We start from the raw sequence: 27,525 nt of genomic DNA on the forward strand, positions 1-27,525 counted from the left end.
GCTCCTTAGGAAGGGTAGGTCAAGTGTTCGAAACCCCACGAAGCTATGAATTCCTTAAGGCCACCCTCCAAGGTTCGATTGACCCTTGACTCAACCAGTTGAACGTAGGACTTTCCGAGGGGGCGATGCATGTGACCGTAGGATTAGTCTCACCCGAAAGGTGGGGATGCCCACGATAAGCAAAAAATAAAACTTTGGCGTCACTTTAGTGATTAATCATAACTAGAGTGTAATATTTAATTTAATTTATTATTGTGCTAGAAATAAAATTTGGTGTGGCAATATAATGTATGTAATATTTTTGCAAAAAACAAAAGGGCATTTATGTAAAATTAACTCATTTTCTTCCCTTTAGATTTCAGTCAAATTCAGGAAATAAAAAATCTTGCTTGAAAAGTTGCCATTTGTGTTAGTTTTCTTACTTTCAAGTTTCAACAGAAATAAAAGGGACAGTGTGCACGTTAAGCTGTGAGAGCCACATAAGCTTCTTCTTGGAGACAAGCATCCATCGTTTCCCTTTCTCACCTCATTATAGCAAAAAATCTCACATGGGTTTTTCTTTCTGATCAAATTCACCAATCATGTTTATTTAAATGAAAAATCTTGTTTTGGGTCTCTGGATTTATCAGTTTTAATGTTTGTTTGGGGCTAGTAATCAATAGATTTGGTCTGGGTTTGTGGTGGATCTCCTGTTCTCTGAAACAGCAGAAAAAAAAATTGATCTTGAATGAGCATATTTTGTGGGCAAGAGAGGATTTTGTGAATCTTCTTATTGAAGAGTTTTATTTGGGTTGTGGTTGATTTTGTCTAAAATGATGAATTTCTTCACAAACAAGAAATTCTCTGGTGAAGATCTATTGCTAGATTAAGGAATTTAGAGGGAATTCTTTTAATTTGATTTATAAGAATATAGTTTATTATATTTATTTTTTTGGAGTAAAGATTATGAGAATTTGAATTGGATTTTTTTCTTCAAAAGGTTGTTGTAATGGCTGGAGAGGATTTGATTGAGCTTAAATTCAGGCTTTTCGATGGAACCGACATCGGTCCAAACAAATACAATCCAACTACCACTGTTGCATCTCTGAAAGAAATCATACTTTCTCAATGGCCTCAAGGTTTGAATTTTTTTTCTTTTTTTCTCTCTTAATTTTATGCATAAATGAATCTTTTTATGTTTGTATTGTTTCAAATTGCTTCCTTATTTGTCCTTTTTTCGCTCGAGATTCAAAGGGTTGGAACCAATGTTTTGAAGTTCTATATGTAATGTAATAAGGCTTTTTTTGTACTTCCATGTTTTGTATCTTAGGTGGATCTATTGTGAATCTCTTCTCTTAAAATATATTTAGTGACATCTTTGTTGTAAATTAATCATGATCTATATGGCTCAATTGTCGCCTTTTCTCTATTAAATTTAGAATGTTCTTTAGTCTATAAGAGGAATGATTATCATCTCAGATTGTATTTATGGTGTTTCTCTTGATTTCCATCCCCTCCTTCCCTATATCTATATATGTATATATCTCTTCTTCTCTGTGTGGGTGTCTTCAAGGGGTCAATGAGGATTGAATTCATAGCAAGTTAGTTTTTCAATGTGGGGCTAACCATTTGAATCGAGGTGGTGTTGAAGATTGAGTGATAATTGGAACTTTGGGGATCTTTTGGCGTTTGTTTCCAAGCTTTCATTTATGTTTACAACTTGCTTCAGACTGCAAAACTTGGGTACATCTGTGATCATGGTTTTAAAACTCGGTTTCGCGTCTCGTCTCACCCAGGCCCGATACCGAGTAGTCTCGGACGAGTTTTCCGATACGTTTGAGACATCTTGTTCAAAAAATAAAAAAATTGAACGTGAGTCCTAAATCTCGGTCAAAAACGTGACTTTGTGAGTTGGTCTCGTTCAGCTCCAATACCGAGTTAACTCTAGTGATACGTCTCGGTCTCGGACGAGTTTTAAAACCATGTCTGTGATTGAAGTAGTCTGTTTTCATTTGGTTATTTTTCTTCATTTCGTGCTTCTATTTTCTCTTACTCATGTTATGTCTCGTTACATTTTAGAAAGAAAGGGTTCTTGAGTTGGTTTTGTAGTTCACACCGATTTTTCGGTTTCTATTTTACTTGGTTAATGATTTTCTCACTGAAAGCTGTCTTCTTTTTGTAGATAAAGAAAATGGTCCAAAAACAATAAACCATGTAAAGCTTATCAATGCGGGGAAAATACTGGAAAATAACAGGACCCTTGCCGAGTCCAGGGTACTGGTCGGTGATCTTCCTGGTGGAGTCATCACTATGCATGTTGTCGTGCAGCCTCCTTTATCAGACAAGAACAATGGTACTCTACAAATCACTTAATGTTTCATATTTATTACAGTTATGCAGACACACACACATGCATTCATTTACCCAAATACACAGCACCACCTTTTTTTCGCTATGCAAGCGAGATTAGTGGTCAATAATTAGTAGGTGAAGGAGGATTTTGAACCCAGGTCATGGTATCAACACTCACAAACTTTAACCAACTTAGCAAGATGGTTATAATCACTAACGTATTGGGAATCAATCACACATCATGGCATGTTTATTTTAATCAGCTGTGTGGATATTATCAATACTTAATTTCTTTCCTGATATGTTAATTTCTATTTTGATTATACTATAAATATTTCCCAATCCTATTAGCTTGAATAAGTCTTAATATTTAGTTAACATATTTGTTAATATTTAAATGGCATCTTGTAAGTTAGCTAAATATATTGAGTGAGTAATGGAAGATGTTCTTGGGGAATCTATGGGAAAAAGTCACACCTGAGGAAACGTGATGGTGGAAAGATAAGGTTCAAAAAGTCATTAGAGAAAAAAAAGATCTATTACAAGTTCGTCAAATGACTAGAAATGGATAAAACTTGGAAAAGGTATTAAAAGCTAAAGAAGAAATGAAAAGAGTGGTAAGTGGAGTATAAATAAGAATATGATGATCTATATGAAAGGTTTGGGACTACAAGTGATAAGTAGCTTTACAGTATAGAATATATTGGAGAAAGGAAAACCGAAGACTTAGATTATGTTAATTGCACTAAAGGTGAATATGAGTCTTGGTAAAATATGAAGAAATTAAGAAAAGGTGGCGGGTTTATTTCCTAAAATAATTAAATAGTAACTACACTGGAGGATACACCCAAGGGGTTGGCCTAGTGGCAAGCTGAGCCTTGATAAGCTCCTCAAGAAGGGTAAGTCAAGTGTTTGAAACCCCATGAAGCAATGAATTCCTTGGGGCCACCCTCCAGGGTCCGGTTGACCCTTGACTCAACCAGTTGCATGTAGGACTTTCCAAGGGGGTGGTGTGTGTGACTGTGGGATTAGTCTGACGCGAAGGGTGGGGATACCCATGATAATAATAAAAAAAAACTACACAGGAGGCTTAGGATTATGTGAAGATATGAGAGATCAGGGCACACACACTTCTATTGAATTAGTGTATTGGAAGTGAAAATAACTCTAGAAAAGATGAAAAGATGTAGGACTTTAACACCAAATAACGTTTTGATAGAACTACGGAAGTAAATGGGATATATTGAATTTTCTTAGCTAACCAAGTTGTTCAGTAATATTCTGAAGACAAAAGATATCATACGAATGCAAAAAGGAAAGTACCTAGTAATGGTAAAGGAACAAAGGAAACATATTGAGTTACATTAAATACTGGGCGTCAAATTTATGAGTGATACTATGAAATTATGAGAAAGAGTGATGGAACAAAGATTAAGGAAAATAATATATCAGATAACCAATTAGATTTTATGACAAGGAGGTTAACCATCAAAACCATATTTCTACTTAGACAAATGATGGAGAAGTGCAGGGAATTATCTTCATTCTATTCTACAGAAATATGGAGAAATTGAGAAGGATGTTGTCAACATAAGTAAAGCTGGATTGCTAGTGTAGAGGTGTGCTTTTGGAGAGCTATGTGATGTATGCATCTAAAATCAAAGGAATTTTTTTATATATGAAATTAGCTGCTGAATGTTGGGTATTCAAGAAACAACATATTCATAGGTTGAGGGTAAGAACGATGAGGATGTTGAGTTGGATGAGTGGATAGACTAAGATATATAAAATTAGAATTGAAAACATTCATGACAGTTTAGGCATTCCCAAATAAATGATGAATTAAGGGAAAATCGATTGAGATGATTTGGCCATGTGCGATGAAGACCACCGACAGTCCTAGTTAGAAGTTGGAATTCTAAAAGAACAAGGGGAAGACTAAAAAAGTTGTGGATTGAGGTAGTGAGAGCGGATATGAAGCCACTTAAACGAAAAAAAATGACTTGAGACAGAATTGTATGGAGCAACATCCCTCCATTCATTAAGATTAAGATTAAGATGGCCCCAAAGTTTTGGAATATGATGGAGTGCTTTTGTGGCAAAGCTATGCATTGAGGTAGTTGATTGAGGGATACTCGTTTGTCTTTAATTCCTTTAGGATTTCTAAGGTTTCAGAGTTCAATGTCCAAGAATGATGCTTAATTGCTTCAGGAACGTCTGTTCGATCATCTGTTTTTAGGAGTAGATTTCCTTTTTAAAGGAACGTGTTTTGAACACTAATTATATCATCTGCGGTAAAGCTTAAATTTTATTGGCAAGATCACTGCATGTGGAGGATATCCTCTCTCTTCTTTTTCTTTTTCCTGTTGAGCAACATATATTTCTTTTAAGAAAGAAAAATAACGTAACCCAGTCCAGCTCTGGGTATAGTGCACATATATGTTTCTTGTGATTCTACTACCAATTTCAGGGTTACAATCAATTTTCCTGTCTAACTTTTGTTTAACCATGGGAGAGACTTGTTCATCCTATGGGACACGTGGCAAAGATGCAAAACTTACGCAAGGTAAATTGCTCTATACATGCAAATGCAAGTGAAATACACAAGCCTGAAGTTCACTCAGTAAGACAATAAGATGACGGTTATTATTTGTAATAATAATAAAAAAAGGCTCCATTAGATAGGTTTCTGAACGTGGACATTAGAGGTAAAACCGGTTAGACCATAGCCCCCTAAAAGACATGGTTTCAATTAAATTTACATCCAAATTCAAACAACCCACACGCCACAATCCTGTGGATTGGTATAAATTGTGACATGCATTTCTATTTTGGAAAACTTGGTTTCAGCCATTGTTTTTCAAACGAAGTCCGGATATGCACATTTAAGGTTCACATGATCTAAGAGTCATTTGGTGTTGTGTGTCTGGAGGTAACTCTGATGATATTCTTTCCTCTTGAAATAAAGGGTTAGTAGATCCTCCTTGGGAAATGCCTCCTTCATGGTGATCAAAATCATTGTGTGGTGTCGATCACCTTGTTGTTCAAAAGAGTGCAAAACCAGTTTTGGAAATAATTTGAGAAGCACTTCCAAGATCGGATCTTGATGTGTTCAGATTGTTTGGAGTCTCCTTGTCACCATGTTGTCCAAAAGAGTGCAAAACCAGTTTTTTTTTTTTTTTGATATAATTTGAGAAGCACTTCCAAGATTGGATTTTAATGTTTTCAGATTGTTTGGAGCCTCCTTTTCAATATGTGGCTAAAGGTGAACATTGTGAAATGAGTAAATCTTGGTAGGACTATTATGTAATCTTTTTCTAAGTCTTGTTTAGATTGAGTGAAGGGATTTGCTGATTGTCAGATAGTCAGCCAACTGGTTTGAATCAAGTGCACTTTGTTAAGTTGATTAGTTCTATGGGCGTTGATGCCATGGAATCAGGTTGAAACCCGTCTTTATACTTGGACTCACTAACCCTAACCTATTTGCCTTCCCCCAAAAAAAGGGGTAAGATTGAAATGATTCTCTCCAAATCTATTGGCATGCAACAATAACAAGATCATGTCAAGACCGATTTATTAATTCAAAATTGAAGTCAAGAGGTTTAATATCCTTTCTTGCATTTCCATTTTTAAATGGTTCCCACAAATTTTAGATTTTTATAATTTCATGGTGGAGATTATTGTGTCTTGGGAAGCTGAATGTTTGGAGGGGAGGGGTGGGGTTCTACTATTTGAACATGGTTTTTGAGGCCAAGATTTATAAGGAAAGTGATTGCTCCATTGGAAAGTTTGAAGATTTTCCTACTTGGATTTTTTATTCACTTTTCAGGTAGAAGGTCTTCTCCTTTAATGTTGCATCTTAGGCATGTAGAAACTAAAGGGTCCTTTATACTGTATTTGTGATTTGAGCTATGGGATGGATAATTTTCTTTCATTACCGCCTTTGAAACCTAATCTCATATTTTTATTTAGCACACAAGCACGTACGCGTGCACGCACATATTCACACAAACATAAAAGCCAGATGCATAACGCAAGTCCCAACCCAATTTTTTTTTCTTCTAATATTAACACATGTTTGTGACAGAGAGACTGCTAACTAATTCCCCGAAGAACAGATGTTCATGCTCAATCTTGTGACTTCAAATAAGAACAGCAAAGCTTCTTCACTAGTTATTCAGATATCTCGACCTGTGTTACGGTATTTTCCTTGCTGAGATGAATTTCAAAAGCTGATAATATTTGGGTGCTGATTCAGATATCTCGACGGGTTTCAGCTGTGTATTCTCCTTCATTCACGTGTGAAGGAGAAAATGGATTGGGACTGCTGAACTTGTGAATCAATCAAGAATGCTTTCTCACACTGAAAGGAAAAAAAAAGGGACAAGAAAATAAGAATATTTATCTGGTTTTGTTGGGGTTTTATAGTCGACTAGAATGAATAATTTTTCTCATGACTTGCAGGCATTGTTTCAATTTACAGTTGCAGTATTGTGGTGACCTACTATTATGTTTCATTCAATTTTATTTGTGATTTATTCCTTTTTTTTTCCTTTTTTTTTGGTTCATTATTTAAGAAAATCTGACAACTAATCCCCACAATGTAGTTCAAGAGATATCCAATGCTCATGTCCACTCATTTGGAAATTGGAAGGATTTTATTTTAAAGTCCAACATCATTTATTGTTTTTAAAATCTTTTTAAGAAAAATCTAGTTAGTATTTTAGAAAATTCTAATGGTGTAAAGGTTATAAAAGTGACATAGCGGAACCGTGTGAATCATCAATAGATTCAATAGGTAAATAAACAATACTTTGAAAGAAAATAAAATATAAAATTAAAAAAAGTAATTAAAGGAGAGGAGAAAAAGATAATTAAATTAATATATTTCTGATTGATTTAATGTCTTTTTTGAAATTCATTATATAGATAATTTCATCATAACAACTTAAAAACCTTTTAAAATATTAAAAAATAATTTTCTTAACCTATTCACAACATAACACTAATTTTCTAAATCTATTAAAACTTAATTTAAACATTTTTTATTATAACTTAAATAATAAAAATTAATTTTGACAAAAGTAAAAATCCTATTGGATCTAGAAAATAGAATCAAATGCTACTAGAAGATAAATGTACTACATCAAAAAATCTTCTAGAAGACTTTATTTTAATACTTCTTCATTAATATAAGAGAAAAAGAAGGCCAAAGCCCAACTACCAATTCAAAGAGAAAGATGGTTGACACGCAAACTACCAAAAATAGGCACTAAGCAATGCAAGTTAGTTTCTACTTAAACCAAAAGTCATCAAAGAAACCCTTTTGAATTCTTTGTACTTTTTATATAAAAAAAAACAATAGAGATCCAACTATGGATATCAGAACCTCCTAAAGAGAGTTCAAAAAAGTTTCCCAACATACGACAATCGGAGAAAAAAACATCATTATGTATGTAAGAAACCTCCATTTAGACTACCAAGAGCAATGAAAGAATTTGATTTACTATACAACATAAGGAATTACAAGTACACATGTAATACTGTTTGATCAGGTAACCGACCAGGATAAGGGGTGACTTGGCATTTATTATATACATAAACCAATACTACGTCTCAGCTTTGGACATCCAACCACCAAGATTTATGATCCTCGTATGTACAGCAGCCCCTCAGAAGCCCACCAGTCTAACCTAGAAAAAAAATAGTCAACCCACGGATCGATCAGAATAGAGGGAAGATGTCTGGGGACTTACAGACATGGTGGGGGGAATATCCATTGTAGGGACTAATCTTGGTGCTAGGAAGGATCCTCTAAACTGGCAGATGTGGAGCGATTCAACTGTTGTCGAGTCTTCTTGGACACTCTAGAGTTCTTTAGTGTCATCACAAGCTTTTGTCTCTCTCCTTCCACCTCTGCAAACTGGAGGCTTAGTTGAGAGTAACGGTCATGCATCTCCTTCAGCTCTGTTTCCACTGTTGTATACCTTCCCTTAAGTTCCAACATGTCTCTGATCAACTCGTTAATGTCTCTGAAGCTTTGGAATATGGCTTCCTCATCGCTGTGTTGTTTCAGGAACGAACTGAACCCAAAAAGAAAAATTCTAATATTTCCACTTTTGCAAGTTCAAAACTTTAAGGTTTTAATCAGTCCCTTTAAAAGTGGAAACTTATGGAATTGTATGATAACATATGCAGTCGCTAAAATAAAAACATTGAAGGTTGTGTGCTTCCACTACGACAAATAGAACATAAAATCCATCAACGACTTACCTCTGGAAATGGACATTTGATTTGTTCTTCGACTTGAGTGCTTCTGCAAGCTCAATTTCCAATGCAAGTACTCTTTCTAATGCATTCCCACTGCCTTGAATTTCATTAAATAAAGGGAATATGATCCCAAGCCGCTCATTTGCCTTACAAAAAGAAAAGAAGAGAGGAAATTATGAATGGTTGGGATTATGATTTTAAGTGGTACAGAATACATTTAAAAATAGTTATATATATACCAAGTGTAACTGCAATAATTCCCTTTGTAAACCTTGATAAGCCGGCTCAAAATTATCTGCATCTTGTGAAGGAAGAGAAGCCAAGTTCTCATTTTTCATTCTTTCCAACTGCAAGCATACGACAGGTTTAGCATGGATTCTCAATTTTTTTTTTTTTTTGGAACATTAACATATAGATACCTCTTTATGCAGGTAGTCCATGCTAGACTTTAAGGTTTGGGCTTTAAAATGTTCATTGACAAAAGCTAAGTGCTTCAGGCCGTCCTGATCCATGAGAGCTTGTCTTGAAATTTCAACTACACTTCTAGGTATGAGACCATCCTGTTATATGGTTATGAATACAATTTTAGTAAAAAGAGCGACCCCCAAAATATAAATAGAGGCTTAAAGAAGAATGATTCAGAAAAAACTATGAAACGAAGATGTAAAACTTTCAGGGTTTTTTTCTTTTGGATGCGTTTAAAACAGATTTGCATGTCAACACTTCTTGTAATATTTGATGAAGAGAGCTCCATGAGAAAAGGCTCCTATCACAAGGATGTATTGGTGAAGAGTATATAATGCAGCTTCAGTAGCGAAGTCTTAGTACTATAAACGCACAAGCAGATAAAGAGTACATGTGAGGAGCTACCAAAGAAGCACTAACATCCCTAAAGCAGTTAGAGAAAGCCTAATTGAAAATGAATAGAATTATCAATTGTCATAAAAACCTTCATTTCACACCCCCTCTTCTGCTGCAGGAATCGTGCTTCTAAAATATCTTTTATGTTGTACCCAATCCCAAAATTTGTTCTATACATATGATCAACGACAAGAAAAATAAATGTAACAGACAGATGTTAATGATCAATGTGGGTCAGCCATAAACTTTGTGTTCGTGGATATAATCCTCCAAGAAGGGTGACTAATAATGGCAGTCTCCTGCTCCTTTGGAGGTACCAACTAAATGACTACCAAAACCGAGGTTTTGGGCATGAAGATTCAACTGACCTACACAAAATGGGATGTGGTAATACATTTAAAGAAATCGATACATCGAACGTTCCCCATTAGATCCAGGAATGACGATATTAATAGATCTTCACCAATTATTATAGTGTTCTTTTGGAGTGCACAACAACAAGAAGTTAGTTTAAGCTTGATGCAAATGGGTAAAATATCTTTCGCTTCATAAAAATAAAACAAAACGTAAATTTACATATCAATGCTTGCATCTCCTACAACAGATGGACTAATAGCTGTTTGGTATGTTGGGAGATACCAATATTGGTGAACCTAATATGAAGATTTAAGTTGAGAATAAAGGAGTAGTTCGAGTATTTATTTATTTTTCTATAAATGCAAAAAAATTATTAAGTAAAAGAAAATGAAGGAATCAAATTATAAGGAAGCTGCATGACCTTCTTGGACAAAAGAGAAATACAAGAAAGTGTATTTTCCATAAGGCACAGATTAATCACCTCTCGTACTACCTATAAAATTTCTTACGTTTCGATCTATAAATTATGCAAAGAATGACTGAACAAAGATTACGAAAAAAAACAAATATATCAAAGAACCAATTTGATTTTAAGCCAGGCAGCATTGTAGTCAAGGCGGGCGTCTTGCGCCTCAGGTGCACCACAAGACCGGGCGAATCGAAGGCACCTTAATACAAGTCAGGCAAGGTAATGTAAGTGAGGTATACCAAGGAACACCTTGACTGCACCTCACTCAAGGCGCAGGCACACGCCTCACCAAAAACTGAATCAAATAATTGTATTTTGTTTGAGTGAGATACCAATTTCAGATTTGATTATATAATCTTTACATACAAAAAAAAAATTTATTGGAATACATATATCTTTTACTTAAAAAAATGTCGAATTTTACATTTTGTAATTTTTATTGGCCCGAGCTCGTTAGAGCTTTAATCGAATAGACTTAATAGGGGTATTGGGCTGGTCTAAGGTAGAACCCGCTTCTTTAGGGCTAGGTTAGGCTCAACCAAACATGGCCCAGACCCGCCCATTGATAGCCCTAGTCATTGTGTCGTAGCAGCAACAACACTTGTTGTTGCTGGCCTGCTTCTACTTCTCTTATTGTTCTTCTTCCTCTAATATTTCTGCTATTGTTGATTGTTCATCTTCTTCTTCTTGACGTGTTGAATACTTCAACTTAAGTATAGAACTCATACCTACACAAATTATAATTGTAAAATATCTAGAACCAATCTTTCACTATTTTATTTTTTGCCTTTTATAATTTTATACTTATAATTTTACTGTGCCTTGATACACTCAGGCATGCACCTTGCCTTACGCCTTAGGCACCGGGAGGTCTTTCGCCCTTAACTACACTGCCAGGTAGGTCATTTGTCACAGCAATCTTTCTACTTAGACAAATGATAAAGAAGTACAGAGAAAAGAGGAAAAATCTCCATATGCTTTTTATTGACCCAAAGAAAGCATTTGACAAAGTACCAAAAAAATTAATTTTGTGGGTATTGGGAAAGAAAGGAGACCCGAATGGATATATTGACGTAATCAAGGATACGTATGAAAGAATTGTTACTAGCGTGAGCAAATGGAGATGAAATAAATGAGTGTCCAATTACAATTGATTTAAATCAGGGATCAGCTTTGAGTCCATATTTGTTTGCTCTAATTGTAATGAAGTAACTACTTAAAATCAAAAGAACATATCTTGGTAAATGTTATTTGCATGCAACATAGAATTAATGCAAAACTAGAATTATGGAGAGAGGTGTTGGGATCCAAGGGTTTTAGAATAAATAAAACCAAGACTTGGTATATCAAGTGTAACTGTAGTACTAACACCCATGAAGAGGAATGTCCAATAAAAACTGATGGTCTAAAAGTACCCTGAAGCAGCAATTTTCGTTGTCTCAGATCTATTGTACATAAGGATGGAGAGATTGAGATGCATTCAAGCAGAAGGGGCTTTAATTTCATAAATCGAGGCAGATGAATTGTCCCTTGGAAGCATTTTTTCAGAATAGTGTACTATTATGTCATTGGTGGATCCAATGAGCACCTCATTTTCTCTCTCATATTACTAGATCAAGACAAAACTCTACTTAAATTTTAAATCTCGGGCTCAAACTCTTAATGCTATACATCACTTTTGCTCTCCTAGGCACAAAAGTGAAGGGTGCTCAAGGAGACAGAAAATTAAATGTGAAGCATGATTACAAGAAAGAGTAAATACCTGCATTGGACCTCGGCATGCATCTTCTCCGTCACACAAGGCCTCTTTGATGACAGGCCCAATGGAAATGGGATCTGAAACATGTGCTTTAACATTTCCTTCCTCTTGAATATTTGAGGGAGATGCAGATCTTTCCAGATGTTCTTTCATTGAGCTATGTTCAACTGCAATTTTAGTCCTTTCCACAATGCATTCTTGCAAAGAAGCTTCGAGCTTTTGCTTTTCCTCTTTACAACAGTCGAGGCTTATCAAAGAGCATTCCAGTTCAGCTTTCATTCTGTCACAAGCCTTCACCTTTTCTCGCTTTTCAGCAATTACTGTCTGCAGCTCAGTTTCCAATTCCAAGATCTTCAATGACAGTTCTTCACTTCTCTTTATGTGAGAAGCCTCACTTTTCTTTCGAATCTCAAGCTCATCAAGAGCATCTTGCAATTTCAAAAGCATTTCCTCCCCATGCTTTTTGGAACCATAAAGCTGGGTTCTCACTTCTTGCAGCTTGGTTTCACATTGCTCTCTGATAAAAGCAATTCTCAAGGATTCTTGCATAACAAATGAAGGTCCTTCAGTCTCTCTTTTTTCACGAGCCTGTACACACTCAGCATCAGCCTTGTCTCTAAGTTCTTTTAAATGTACGGACAGGTTCTTGAACTCTTCTGTTTTCAACATTTGTTCCGAAAGTCTCTGAGCAAGCTCATTCTTCTGGCTCCGCAGCATCATCAGTTCATTAACATTTTCCTCCAGCAACAATGTCTGAGCACAGTGTTCATCTAATTTGGCTCTGAGTACCAAAACTGTGATTTCCAGTTCATCTCTGGAGGACTTCAAGCTATCGATTGTGTCTTCGGTACTCAACAGCTCGTGTTTCAATTGTTCAATCTCACGTTCTGCAATAGCCGCATTTTTCTTGTACATCTCAAGTTCAACGGAGATTACATTGTTTTGATCCACAAGAATACTTTTCTCAGTGACAGTGGCATCTAATTCAGACCTCAGTGAATTAAGAACTGTCAACAATCTCGCATTCTCTTGAACATACTGGGCTTCACCAGAAATGCGTCCATTCATTGTGGTCAATACATCAAGATGCTTCAGATGAAGCTCTCTGTAGCACCTATCTAGAGATTCAAGTTGCTGAACAAGCTCCTGCATCCTGCTCTGGAACTGGTTTCGGGTGCAAATGAGTTCAACATCTGCAGCTAAGCAATATTCATGTGATGTTGCTAAATAGGTTTCCAGATCAATAACTTGGAGGCGCAGTGATGAAGTATTTTCATCGGCCTTTCTCAGACATTCCTCACTGCACAACAAAAGATGACACACACTCGACTTCTCTTGTTCTAGATCTGATACCAGCTGCTTGAGATGGACAAGTTCAGTTTTTTCATTGTCAAAAGAGAGTAGCTCATCATTTTTCTTATCCAATTTTGAGGTAAGATCTGTAATTTTGCACTCTAACTCAACTCTCAAACCTCTCTCGGAACGCAATTCATCACTCATACACCTCAAACTTTCTTTTATATGGCAAAGCTCGTTTGCCAGATGCGCAGATTCTTCATTGCCAGCTTGTAGAGACATCATCAAAGAATGGTTCTCACGTGTAGAATCAACAACAGTCGACTTGGCACTTTCAAGCTCTTCATTGACACTCTCCAATGCCAGGATCTTTTGAGCGAGGTCCCCGTTCTCAGTCGTAAGATGTTGCAGCTCAACTTCGAAAACTGCAAGTTTTGAGGAAAACTCTTTGGACTGCACTGTGTATCTTTCTTCAGCTTCCGAGCTGATCTTCAATTTATTGGCAACATTTTCTAGTTCTAGCTGAAGCTTTTCCACAAGGGCATTGGATACATCTAGCTTAGACATCATATCTTGCTTATCAGACTCATATTTCTGTTTCATGAGTAGAATTTCTGAAACTTTGCCACTTAACGACCGCTGAGCTATATCTCTTTGTTGCTCAACATCCTTCTTCTCTTGGGTGAATTGAAGAATCTTTTCATATGCTTTCTTCTGCAACTCTTCCAAATTCAAGATGGTACTCGTGAAGTCCTCCAATTCTTGGTGCGGTGGTTTACAAAGAAGGGATGGTCCATTGATCTGCTTGTCATAAGATAACATGGTCGACCTCAGATCCCCCAACTTATCTTGCAGAAATGAGACCATCTTCTCCAGATTGCCTTTGACTGAGGACTGCTCATCAAAATCTGCTTTCAAGGTTTTCAACTCTTCATGCACAGAACCAACTTCATTCTGAAGATGGTATTTCTCCAGTGTTTCCTGCTTTAACAAATTCACCAGTTCTATTTTTTCAGCCGTGCAAGCCTCGTATTTGCTTCTGTAGCTTCCATATTCCATGATCATCCTTTCATATTCAGTAACCTTTTGAGTAAGAAAATAATTTTCATTGAAAATTCCTTGAAATTTCTCTTCCAGAACTTTATTTTGCAAAGCCAATTCATCGCACTTAGTGATGCAATTAGCCTTGCACTCCTTCTGTGCATCTACATCATCCAGTGCAGTCTGCAGCCTAAGCATCAGGAACTCCTTATACTCAGCTGAATGTGCTAGCTTCTGTGCAAGTTCATCCATATTCTCTTTCATGAGCTTCATGTCATTGCTTGCTTCATACAAATTTTCTAGTAAAACCACTGAAAAGACATCCAAATATATGTTTATCGCATGCATTTCGCAAAGTTCGGATTTGACCTCTCGATAAAGCTCTTCCTGCAAAAGAAGTGGTCTTTTTAGGTCGTCTAAAAGGACTTCTCCACCCAAGTTTTGTCTCTTTAGCTGTGCATTGTGGCTCTGACACTGCAAGATCTCAGCAGTATCAGAATCCAAATCTCTCAGAGCCTCTACAACTAGATCCACATGTACTTCTGAGTTCTTCTTTTCCTTGATAATTTTCTGAAGGGAAGCCACCTGATCCGAGGCCAGTACTTGCTCAGTTTTCTTAGATACATCAACCTCTGCTTGAAATTCATTCACCCTTGTTTTGTACTGCTTTTGAAACAATGAAGCATAATCCTTCTGCAAGCATGAATCTACTGCTTCTGAATTCTCATCCAGGTCTTCCTGGAAACAAGCTTGTGAAGCATCTGAAAAAGCTTGCCTAATGAGGTTTTCATTTGTCTCGAACATTGACAAAACCTGGAAAGAAAGCAGTTCAAGATCCTTTTGTAACTGATCCACTGCAATAGAATGATTCCAGCGGGCCCTTTTGAGTGCTGTTTCTGCAGCAATGGCCCTTTTCTCATGTTCATTGTTAAGAGACTTTAAGGCACGGCTTTCCTCAGAAAACCTTGAGACCTGTTCGTTCATGTCCTGGTGCATCTTTTCCATCTGAGTTTCAAATGAAGAAATTGTGTACAAGCCAGCGGAGTGTTCGTTTCTAAGGTCTTGCAACTCTCCCACCATTTGCTTCTGATTTTCCTCGAGTTCATGAATGAGAGCTTCATAGTAGCACTCCATCTGGTCCATTTTTCTTGTGAGGCTGCCGCGCTCAGTTTTCGATTCTTCTAACTCCCTTTCGAGATCACAAATCTTTTCTTTCAAAGCAGCGATAGCATCAACAGGCTCTGCTCTTTCTCCTGGTTCCACATTTAGCTGAGAAATTACTTGTGTTGTTCCTTGTTTAAGATCCCGCAAAACACATTGCAATACTTCTATGTCTGGGAGAAGGAAAGTTAGGCCTGTTTCATGGCATCTGAGGCTTTCCTTGTTTTGAATCTCTCTTACTTTATCCTCCAAAACCAGAAGACCTTGTAGCCATCTCATCTGTACATCTTGGAACAAGTGAACCTGGTCCTTTGCATCAGTCTCTCGGCCAGTAAAATAATTACTTAATGTAGACTGCTTAAGCTGTTCAACATCATCTTTGAACTGAAAACATTCTGATTTCAGCACAGCCACTTCATTTGCCAGCTCTTCTCCTGAAGTAATCTCTGCAGAAAGTAATTGGGCAAACTTCTGTGTTTCAGCACCTAATTGATCTGCATGGCTTTGTAAAGAGCTCACTTCCAGCTTAAGCTCTAACATAGAAGACTCAGCCGCCTCCAAGCTTCCTCTAAGTCTACTATTCTCTTCGTAAGCAGTTGCCAAGTCATTATCCATGGAATAGTCAGAACTCCAACCATGGACCCAATCGTTGGTCCCATGTGTCAAGAGCCGATGATCAGATGGATCCCCTTTCTCAGGACGAGGACTCTGACTAAGGGAAAGCCCACCTAAATCGCCAGATATTGTGCTCTTGAGGCTATCGATTTCATGTGTGCTAGAATCATGCTTCTCAGCATATAAACTTTCTGAAGTGTTTGATGAATCATCAATCCCCACGGCCGAGTCTGCATAATCTTCATTCAAACCTACCTCCTCTTCAAGTGAAGGAAGTTCTCTAAATTCTGATTTGAATCTAACTCTTGCATTGACCTGTTTCAGAAGGGAAAAAAAGAGAAGAAATGATCATCTTAGCATTTTTCATCAAGAAAAAAGAATTTATGAATGCATTGGCAAGAAAATAATTATTCATAGAAGATGCTTCAATGTGTTTTATAATTATATTTACCAAGCACAACATAGACATGAAGCTCATCATAAAATATAAATATATGAAATTTCAAGCCCAAGATATGGACTTTCAAAATTATATAGTAACAAACTTCTAAAAACGAAGTGGTAACCTTATCTACTAGTTTCATAATAAAAGGAATTAAAAATCTATAGAAGATGGAATAATAGTAAAATATTGGTATCCTAAGTGGACATAATGAACCAAAGTTCCAATAAAAAGAACAGGTCTCATCCATGACAGTCAGATTCAAAGGATCTGAGAATGATCATTGTGCAACAAGCCCTAACCCAAATATCAGGGGTCAGCTCAAATGATCATTTTACCCAAAAATAGAATAAAAATTTGAGGCCATACCGACAGTGAACGGTCCAGCACACTCTAGCCAATTTTAAGTATTGCATATACCACCATATTTGTGATTTCCTTATGTTACCAGAATTTCTTAGTGAGGATAATGGAGCTCCTACCAGCTTCTTTAGAAGCAGGAGAAGCTGAAACAAGGAGATCCAATTTCCCCATTCCTCTTCAATTACAACATTCTGCAATTAAATTGTCTTCTTCAAAAGGCACAAGCATCAGATGTGACTGAAGATGGCAGAGGAAAAAAACGTTGATATGGGAGGATTACAAGTTAAAATCCAGCCCAAGTTATGTAAGAGGATTGCCTTTAGGACTGGATAAAGGTAGCTCCAGTTTTGGGAGGATCATTGTGTGGTGCGTCACCTCTTCATGTGCAATTTCCTAATTTGTTTCCTACTTCAGATAACAAAAAACTTGCCAATCAAAACGTCATAGTTTAGGATGGAAGTGAGGTTCTTCGGATTTCAGCTTTAGGAGAAACTTCAATGTCTGGGAGGTTCAACCCATCACTAGCATCATTAGGTAAATTTCATGTATTCCCATCTATCGGGCCGAGGAGTATCGGAGTATGTGGTATGGATCTGGGGATGTCGTGTTCTCGGACAAATCTTTCTTTTATTCTCTAGCAATTGCATCGTTGTCTAGGGCCCAAAGGTCTTGTCCAGGGTAGCTTTCTTGCCGAACGGTCTTGGCCAGGGTCTTGTCCATGGACAGCATCATTGCGTGGGGAATTACTTTCGGTATATTTCTATTTCCTGCCTAAAGCTAGTGGTTAATATGCCAACCAATTGCTTATTCATTGCAATTTTGCTTGGATGATTCAGGCTCATTTCCTTTATGATGGTTAAGGAGTCCCAAACATAGCACACCTTCGAGAACTAGCTCGACCACTCCTAAGTGTCCTCATAGAACTGGTAAATAACACTCGAAGGGGAAAAAATCTCCTTTGTCCAGAGGAAGATGGATAATACAAGAAGGATATAATGGTAAAAGATGGAGCATACTTAGGAGATTGATGAACTCCACGAATGCAAGGACTCTATTATCATCATTTTGTATTTATTGAATTTACAAAGGAACTTGTTGATGGCAAAGTAAGTATGCATAACCTAGACATGGCAAAAAACCAAATGCATTGGATACTATTAACAAAAAGGAAGAGATGGATGAGGAATTGGATGAGAGAGTATCTGGTGAATAATGAAGGAAGCCGAGAAAACTTGTAATGGGCGTGCCACTCGGACCATTGATGATCTTGATTTGTATTCCCGCTGATTTTTGACAAAGCGTAATGATATCCTCCAAAAGGAGTCTCATGTAAACAAGATGAAACCTACCCTAAAGAAAAATAAACCTATCCCCGACCGTTTTAAAACCTTAAAGAGTACTACAAAATGTGCCTTAGGAGAAGGCTTAAACTCAAGAACAAAATGCTGCCTTTGTTGTAAAAGACTTTTTCCATAACATTTGCGCTAGCCTGATAGATCAGCACTCATTTCTTTTGCTTTTCCCTGTGAGACTACAAATGTATATCTTCTCAGTAAATAGGACATGACTCCTACATCAGAACAAAAAGTAACTCGTATGCAATAGCATCCATTTAGCCACTCATTACGAGGGTTCCCCTGGCTTGAATAATTCACAATAATGTCAATAAAATCTCAAAGAATCATCCTAAGCAAGACAGTGAAGGAGTAAGAAGTGTCGAACACATACCGCTCCAGGGAGTATTTCCCAAGGAAGTCAACTTGAAAAGAACAAGAAACCACAATCTCATGTATGGCACAGGACATCCATAACAAAAAAATACACCCTCCAAGAATTACAGATGCCCACCAAGGTATCCTCATACCTTGTTCACCTAGGAAAATTCTGTTGGTGGTTAGTTTAGCCTCAAAGATGAGAGCTAACAACTGATGTGTCTTCTTGGGAAACCATCAGAGGCAAATACAGATTTTGAGAGCATAAATAATCTGCCTCCATGGAGAAATTTCCATAACCACGAGAGGAGGGGGGGCTACAAAGCAAATGTAGCATTAGCGGATAAGGGTGTATCCAGTATCAAAAATATCCCCAAAATGACTAACATGAGCATCCCCAAGTTGCACAAATAAGAGGTTTTCACATTTTAGAACGGCGTCTTAGATTTGACTCAGAACCTCTTGCCCGAGCCAATGCAATAGTTCTCCCTTCCTGACAGGCAAGACTATGTTTTGGACAGTCAAATGGGAGGAAAAGTTAACTTCAAACTCTAGCAAGGAGAGTCTAGGAGTAGTGCCAGGAGGTACACAAATACAACTCAGTTCACTACACATGGTTCAAAGATGTCAAGGGTAACATCATCTTGACCCAACTACCCTCTGAGACTTCACCAATCAGATAAACTTAAGCCAACTACAACCCATCCAAAACACGGTATCACACAATGATTAAAATAAATAAATAAAAGACATCGCATGAAGCATTTCAAATATTTAACCAAAAATAAATAAAAATTGAGGGCATGCAATTTTGGAAACTAAATTACAATGGTTCCTACTCTGTTAGATCTTGTAATTAGCTGCTTGATGATTACTAGAATTGTTCTAGTTTCCCGACTTCAATAATTTGGGGGACTTCAAGAATTGTTCTAGGACACCAAGCTGGGAATTTGAATGAAAAAATGAGCACTACGGATAGATGAAATGACCTTTCCGAAAAGACACTGTCCTGACTACGCACCCACACCCTTTGATCCTTGCCTCAAGGTGAGATGGGAGAAAGTGATCCAATTGGTAAGAATAGCAATGGGCTGAATCTCCCAATCATTGAAGCTGCACCAAAAACCCAAAATCCCATGAGAGCTCTCCATGGGACTGAACTATGAAATTTTGGATTGGCAACCTCTTTTTATATCATAAATTACAAGCTTGTGAACTGCATGTAAAGATCGATACAATACACCAACGATCCTCCCAAAAATACACCATATTTCCTCTTCCAACCCTAAAAGTTATCCCTTAGTGGAAGTCCAAAAGGATTTTAATAATACCTTTCAAGTCGTAACCGTATGAGGATTTAACTTTCTACATTTCCAGCCAAAATTCCTAATTTCGTATTTACCCTGGATTCACTTCCACAACTTTTTTGGTCTAACCCAATCCTCCAAAATCTCTTCCCTGGCTTTACCCTGGAGAGAAAATCCCTTTGAATAGATGACAAAATTCTTGATTTTGATGTATTATGGGTTAGTCTAGAAACTTCATTAACATTCTGTTGAAACCCTTGGGTTCCAACATATTTAGACATTGTTTCTCGGATGGTTGATAAATTTATCAACTTCAATAATCAATATAATTTCTTTCAGCTCAAATCCTTGATCATCTTGTTTCCATTATTTCAAATTATAAATAGGGACATCCCAATAATTGAATTCTGGAACTCCCACATTCCAAGCAAAAATCTTACCACTACGATTCGATGTGATGACTTTGTAGTTAATCTATTACTTGGGCACCTAGGGAAATAATAGTAGCAAGGTATCTGTGCACTAAGGGTTGCCATCTAGAATACCATTCAAGAAGTATCAAAAATGGAAAATGGCCAACGTTGCACGCTTTATGCATTGCTTCCTTGCATTTCTCTTTTCATATTCTATAACTTCTGTAGTTAAACGCGTATGGTGATAAAAATAATCATTCCATTTCATATATTCTAACTTAGTTGGTCATATATTCTAACTTAGTTGAGAAAGAAGTTTGTGAAGTAAGAAAAAGAGAGCATACATTGAGCTATCTAAATATCCATCATGCTATGCATCACATAGTAGGAGCTTTCTCAATGTGGGAAAACATTGGCAAACCTTATCTATCTGATCACTGGATAAATCTGCAGAAGCTGATAACTTTTCAGCAGGCTCATCATGACTATTCTGGTTGGTGGTTGTCTGCAACCCCCTTTCTCTGAGCTCCCTCTGCTGCTCAAATTCTCTGGGAGATAACACAATTTAAGTTTTTGGAAACAATAGAAACGCCTATGTTATATACGGTTTGTGATACGTTACCTGAACCCAGTTTTAGATGTAAGCAGCTGGACTGTGACCTGGCATCAGATAGTTCAATGAATCACAACATCAGCAAGATGGATTTTATGGTATTAATCTCTACTAATAACTCACAGTTCTTGGGTAGAAACACCAGTGTGAAAACTATAGGACCCAAAAATCCCAATAGTACGAAAAATGAAGTTTCCTTTTATAAAATTTAGATAAAAGCCAACTCCCTTAAGAATTCAGTTCAATGTATAAAAATTCACATTGATGAATTGGAAGTATTTTCTGAAGAATGTCATCAGAAAAAATGACAAACCATGAACAAGACATTGGAAATTTCAGTACATAAGAAATCCTCACATGTAAAACAGTTCCATAGTTGCATCCATGAAGAGGTAATGCAACAGCTGAAGGTTTTGATGCATCTGCATAATCAGCAAGGTTGATGTTAGCCTCACCAAGGAAGCTAGACCGGGACGAACCCTGTTATCAATGAGATTCAAGTCAAAGAAAATAGTTAGTCTCGAAACAGAAGACACAAATTTACAATCAATTTTTCTTGTGTATGTCTGTGCTGAGGAAGGAAATACAAGGAAATGTCTTGACACAGGATTAAACAAGGAAATGGGCAAGTTAGGGAGGATTAATACCATTGCAACAACAATCTTGTAGAGTTTTTCGTCATACTGTTTTGTTTTGGTATCTTGGAGAAGCCTAGTTGTCTCATAGATAGGATCTGCCCATTTGCAACTCCCATTTCGAACGTTCGATTTGCTTGTCTTGGCTGTTGCCTTTCCAGAATCAACAGGAATGAAAGATACAAACAATTTATCCCATCCACTTTGCGGAACCTGATACAAGCACAGAATCAACTCAGGTTAAATCAAATGAAGAGAAGCGGCAAAAAGAAACTTTGTTTTTATATCCGTGAGCTGGACTTAAATTCAAGCATAAAAAACTAATTTTCTAAACAATGCTTAAATAAATGATGGGAATCAGAAGTTGGACTGGACCTTAAGTAGATATTGCATGCAACACATAACTCATGCAATCAAATATTTTTAACAAGTTTTCATGGTCGTGCAAATTGCATATAAAATTTTCACAGTATCATAGGAAAGGGACAAATGGCAGAAAGTTCCCCAACCAGAACTTAAACCTATCAAGTTCAAAACATATCCTATTAAGACCAATGTTAAGGAGGAAAAGTGTCAAGAGCATCCGGACAACAATTAGCACGAATGGATCATAAAAAAGAAAAGCCATCAAGAGATAAAAGTATCTGAAAGGAGATGCCAAAAGGAACAAAGAAACCCGTCAAGAAAGCAGTTCGGCAAGCTGGAAGATCCAAGATTACCACCAAATGTAACATTTAAAAGCAAATCTTACATGTGTAGCATGGAATTGCAACCGGAAAACCACTTTTACTTTTGCCTTCTCAAGCTTCCACTTAGCAATCCTCGACATTTTTTATCAAGCAATCGATCTCTAGCCGCAAAAAATCACTTGTCCTCCTTCAATCCCTATCAGTTCAATCAAAATCAAACTGCAATCCCTTGCATAAGTTATATAAAAGGGTAATAAAACAATAATTTAGATGTTAAGAATTCCACGTAAAATGCTCAACTATCAAAGAGAGTTAAAATTATGGTGATAACCACAACTAAAACAACAAAGTAAGTACTTCTACGCTGAGCGTTTATCGTAAAATAACATAAAATATATATACATATGATAAAATGCAACGGTGGACCCCACTCCCTTTATCCCTCTCATAAAGAGGGGTTGAGATTTAATCTTGCTAGGAATCTATATGACAACTGTTATTTTATTCTCTTTCCTCTTTTATTACTTTTCTAGAATACCCTTCCAACTTTATTACCTTTTCTCTTCTACCCCTTTCCAAAAATTCCCTCCAACTTTATCGTATTTCCTCCTCTCTCCTCTTTTTTAATAATATCCCTCCAACTTTATTGTTTTCCCTTTTTTACAAAGAGGATGTTATGCCGTAACTCTAGTATATTGATATTGTCCCGTTAGTGCCAAAAAAACACTAGGAATGAGAAAAGGCACAAGGATCTCTGAAATTTCTTGAAGACAAGTTTGGAGCCCAACAAGCAGTTAGAGAAATACCAAAAAGTCATCATCATCATCAACAAAGCATTATACCAAAATTTAGGGTTAAGAGAATAAATATTTTTTTCTCCAGTCAATTTTGTCTACAACTATGTCTTTTACCAATTTCCACTATCACCAACTTTTTTTTATCGGTAAAAAATCATTTCATTAAGGCGGTTGAGGAGACAAAAAAAATTGTGGAGCATCATTCCTTTCACAAAATAGAAATTATTTGCCTAAAACGATGTCTTTTACCAATTCACTTGTTTTCATATCCACTATCACTAACTCAATCCATGACCTTTTTGATCTTCCTCTCGCCCTTTTGGAACACTCAATTTGCACCATTCTTTATAATTGTGGTTGTTAATTATTATCGGTTTTAAATGACTAAATCATCTCAATGGATTTTTCCTTGGTTTATCTCGCACTAGGGCTACTCCAATATTTTCACAAATAATTTCTTTTTTTTTTTTTTGTTTTTCAACATCATCATCTCCTCTACATTTAATTTATGAACATATTGCTTCTTGATTGCCCAATGTTTAACTTCAAAACGCATAAACCAGTCTTAAAGTAGTCTTAAGAAACACATCTCCACTTTAAACATCAAACTCTAATTCTATGGACAGCATCCTCCTCAATCTCTCCATTCTTGTATATAATGGAACCAATGTCACATCCTAGCCATTAGTTTTGAATTTGTGTCACTACTGAAGTTGCAACCCATATACTTTTCCTTGGTCCTACTCATTCTAAAACAATATTCTTACTCTATAAAGGAGTACAATTTATATTCCCTTGACATCAAAGCTAAATTTTCAAATGTATGAATATATGTACGAATGTATGTATGAAAGAATCCATGTATATACATAGATAGAGAGTAACATTAAAGAATTCAAAACACTACAAAGATTTTATTTTTATTTTTTGATAGGTAACATTACACATATAAAAAGAATATAACCTAATTATATAGTGTTTATGTTTATATAAACTTTGATATCTTAAAACTGTATACATAAAATCAGAAAATGACAGAAAGAACCAAACTAATTAAACGTGTTCACAAATGAATCCTGATAGCATTAAGACTTTGGAGCAAGAAGACATTAGGAAGTAGAACCAAGAATGAGATTCTTGAGTGAGAACGCTCCCATGGGTAGTTGGAGTCCACCTAGAAATAATGTACCAAAAAATCACGTAATTGCCAGCTCAAGCAAATTCAAATAAGATTAGCCATTGGATGGGATTTTTGTGCACTTTTGCTTTACATGCAAATCCAACAGGTAATTTCTTCATTGCAATTTTTGCCCATATGGTTTAAGCTCAATTTCTTTCTTTCTTCCATATATCATTGTGTTCCCTCAGCTCTATGCATTAGATGTTACATAGCTCGTAGTCCAAGGCCATGAGAGGCAAAGAGAAGATTTTGTGGAAATTACCCCATTTGTAGTGTGTTGGGCCTTTGGGCAAAGCAGAATCATAGGATCTTTGAAGGGAATGAGCATTCCTTGCAGGAGGTTATCATTAGTATTTTTTTTTTTTTTTTTTTTTTTTTTGGGGGGGGAGGGGGTTGTGCCAGTTATTTCCCAATAATTCTGGAATACAAATTGTAAGAAACATGCAGATCTATTTGTTTATTGGTTCACCCTAAAATGTGGTAGAACAACATGAAATTATTGTGATAATAATAAAATAATTATTAAAATGCATTTTACATCTGCCAACTTTCAAATCTAAAAATCCATCAGATAATAAAAATTAAGGCAGAGATCTTATGCAAATCTCTCAAATACAGATAAATTTGAAGCTTTTAAAACAGATATATGGCATAAAAATGCCAAGCTAAATCTGGAAATCAACTGCTTAAGCGATAAAACTCCAATTCTAAGTTCACACCTCGGATCTTGATTTCACACCATAATGAGAAATAAAAACTCACTCTGTTTTCCAACTCAAATCAAGATTGTTTTCAATATGCAATTGAACGTAACTGGAACCAGATTCTCAAGCTAAATCAAGCAATCGGTGACTTGACAGCATGAAGAATCCTCAGAAATCAGTCAATTCCACTCTGGAACCTTCAAATCTCAAAGACTATTAGAAAGAAAATTAAAAAAAAAAAGAAAAGCAGAAGTTCTGGGGTCAAAATCTAAGAAATGCAGTAACACTGAACTTCACATTTCACACTAAATTGACGAAGCCAAATAACACGTTTCGGCTCCAAAACAATGTCATTTCTAAAACTAAACCTAAAAATCAGAAATTTCCAACAAAACCACACCTCAATTATCTAAAACCAAACAAAAGTCTCCCTAAATTTGTCAGATTCAAACTTCAAACCCTAGATTCAAACCAAAGCGACTCCAGAGGCTTTTACAAAGGAAATAAAAATAAAATCCAAAGCAAAACATTTAGCTCAAAAACGGCAAAAAAAAATTAATAAAGTAGTAAACGAAAGCTAACGTACTATTTTCCTTCCCAAAAACGTCAATTATGTAAATCTAAACCAGATTCCACCCCCACAAAACTCCAAATGCAGAAAAACGGACGAATATTTCAGTAAATCCGCCAGTTCAAACCACAGATACAAAATAGAAACCCTAGAAATTTACCAAAAGAACGACGTATTTCCCATCATTCTTACCTAATTCCGGATCTGCAAGTACTTAAGCTGCAAAGAACAAGCACAGAGCTGCAGAGACGAAAGATCGAGAACTCTGACTGTGTTGGATCTTGGAACTGTGTTTGGTGTGAGCAAACAGGAAATCTACGGTTTTTTTCTTCGCCATTGAAGTGGCGAAGCGATGGTGATGATGGCGATGATGATGATGATGGTAGATCATCCTTTCGAAAGAGGATTAAAAAAAGCGACATCCCGCCAAAGCCTGTTATTGTCATTAATTAAACAGGTTGGAAGGAAATAAGTTATAATTTATTTTTACGAAGTTACAAAATTACCCATCATCTTGACAAGAATAATCATAATGTCCTTTGAATCTTGAGGGGAGGTTCCTTACAAGTGACACTTACTTTTCTTCTTCTTCTTTTTTTTTTAAGGCACTTTTTTCAATCTTTTATTGGTAGGTCATCTTTTGACTAATTGGATTTTAAGCAATTTTTAAAGAGGAGTTATTTGATATTTTGATATTTATATTATTCAAAGGGTGAGTCATTCAATCAATTTAAGAGGAATAATGTTGAAGTGACCTCAAAATTGTACCTCGTATCACACATCGTGACGTAAAAGTCTATAGTTAATCACTCCAGCATGACTCATTTAAGAAATAATTAACTTCTCTAACCTCAAATGAAATTTGAATTTATCAAACATATGACTTAGATGTGAGGAAAATCATAATTTCTAAGTATCAATAATATTTTCAATGCAATTTGTTTAATCGACTTTTCTTTAGAATCCCTATAAATAATCTCCTTACCATACATCATACCTGATGTGTTTTCCTTTATAAAATAAACGTGTATTAGCATTAACTACTTACTTGACAAGGGCTAGCTGAGATAATAAGAGCGACTGGATTTGTTCCCCAAGTCATATCTTCGAGTCTCTATATGTCCCTCTGCATAAAGTGGTATATATAATTATTGTAAATGTGCAGGTGAATAGAACGTACGGCCAGTCAAAGCGAAAAAATAATAATTAAATGTCTATTCAGGTGTGATTTATATATAAAGTACAAAATTTTAAGAATTTTAAAAATATTTTTTTATTTAAATCTATGTAAATTATGCGTTCTAAAGGGTTGAGGTGTCATTTAAACCAATATGGTTGTCGACATTATAACATGATCGAGACCCAATATGCATGTCTGCGTAACATGTAACAAATGGTAATATTGTAATTGCAAAAGTAACCCAACCTAATATTCCTTTATGCAACAATTGATTACAAAATTTAATGACTTTGATTAGAAATCACAACTTCAAATCACTATCATTTGACTTGTATAAACAAAAGTAAGTACATAAAGTTCACCAAATCAATGAGTGGTTGTATCCATGAAACAACACCGTTGGATTCAAAGAAAGAACAATCTTTGGATGCACTTCAAGCCATGTATGATTTTGCATGTTAGGTTTTTTCTAAGGCAGAAATAGAAGCAATGGATGTGATACATCATACCGTACAAATCAATTCTCCAATTAACTAATAAAGAAGTTTTGTTTTTAATGTGCCACGCAAGATAATGTAATTTTCCCTCTAAACATCCCAGATATCGCGGGTTCGATTCTCCGACAAGGTTTGTCCCCATCAGGAAATTTGCGTAAAGGGGACGAAGAGGAATTATTTATGTTAAAAAAAATCATCCATTTTCATTAAACATAAATTACATACTAAAAATTACTTAATAGACCCCATGGTAGGTACGTTT

General features: G+C 36.1%; 2 protein-coding genes across 9 annotated transcripts; one reads left to right on the top strand and one right to left on the bottom strand.

Moving 5' to 3' along the window:
* The first annotated feature begins 385 nt into the window (after positions 1 to 385).
* On the top strand, positions 386 to 6,872 carry LOC147409625 (membrane-anchored ubiquitin-fold protein 3-like). Of its 2 annotated transcripts, none has more exons than XM_086430898.1 (4): positions 386 to 468; positions 980 to 1,118; positions 2,162 to 2,332; positions 6,419 to 6,872. In XM_086430898.1, exons 2-4 carry the CDS (start codon positions 989 to 991, stop codon positions 6,469 to 6,471), a joined length of 354 nt encoding a protein of 117 aa, XP_086287024.1. In that variant the 5' UTR covers positions 386 to 468; positions 980 to 988; the 3' UTR covers positions 6,472 to 6,872. The 2 variants fall into 2 exon arrangements, with proteins under 2 accessions (XP_086287024.1, XP_086287019.1); XM_086430893.1 differs by having other exon boundaries at positions 414 to 846.
* A 929-nt stretch (positions 6,873 to 7,801) lies between these two features.
* On the bottom strand, positions 7,802 to 26,009 carry LOC147409626 (sporulation-specific protein). Of its 7 annotated transcripts, none has more exons than XM_086430879.1 (12): positions 25,779 to 26,009; positions 22,397 to 22,530; positions 21,658 to 21,858; positions 21,368 to 21,490; positions 21,020 to 21,057; positions 20,819 to 20,945; positions 12,051 to 16,475; positions 9,021 to 9,161; positions 8,841 to 8,948; positions 8,605 to 8,747; positions 8,092 to 8,414; positions 7,802 to 8,019 (listed from the first exon to the last, which is right to left on the bottom strand). In XM_086430879.1, exons 2-11 carry the CDS (start codon positions 22,472 to 22,474, stop codon positions 8,132 to 8,134), a joined length of 5,667 nt encoding a protein of 1,888 aa, XP_086287005.1. In that variant the 5' UTR covers positions 22,475 to 22,530; positions 25,779 to 26,009; the 3' UTR covers positions 7,802 to 8,019; positions 8,092 to 8,131. The 7 variants fall into 7 exon arrangements, with proteins under 7 accessions (XP_086287005.1, XP_086286999.1, XP_086286993.1 ...); XM_086430873.1 differs by having other exon boundaries at positions 7,802 to 8,024; XM_086430867.1 differs by having other exon boundaries at positions 8,088 to 8,414.
* Positions 26,010 to 27,525: the final 1,516 nt, after the last annotated feature.

The sequence above is a fragment of the Akebia trifoliata genome, chromosome 2 (genome assembly GCF_017979445.1).
Source record: "Akebia trifoliata isolate Shusen 1 chromosome 2, ASM1797944v1, whole genome shotgun sequence".
NCBI lineage: Eukaryota > Viridiplantae > Streptophyta > Magnoliopsida > Ranunculales > Lardizabalaceae > Akebia > Akebia trifoliata.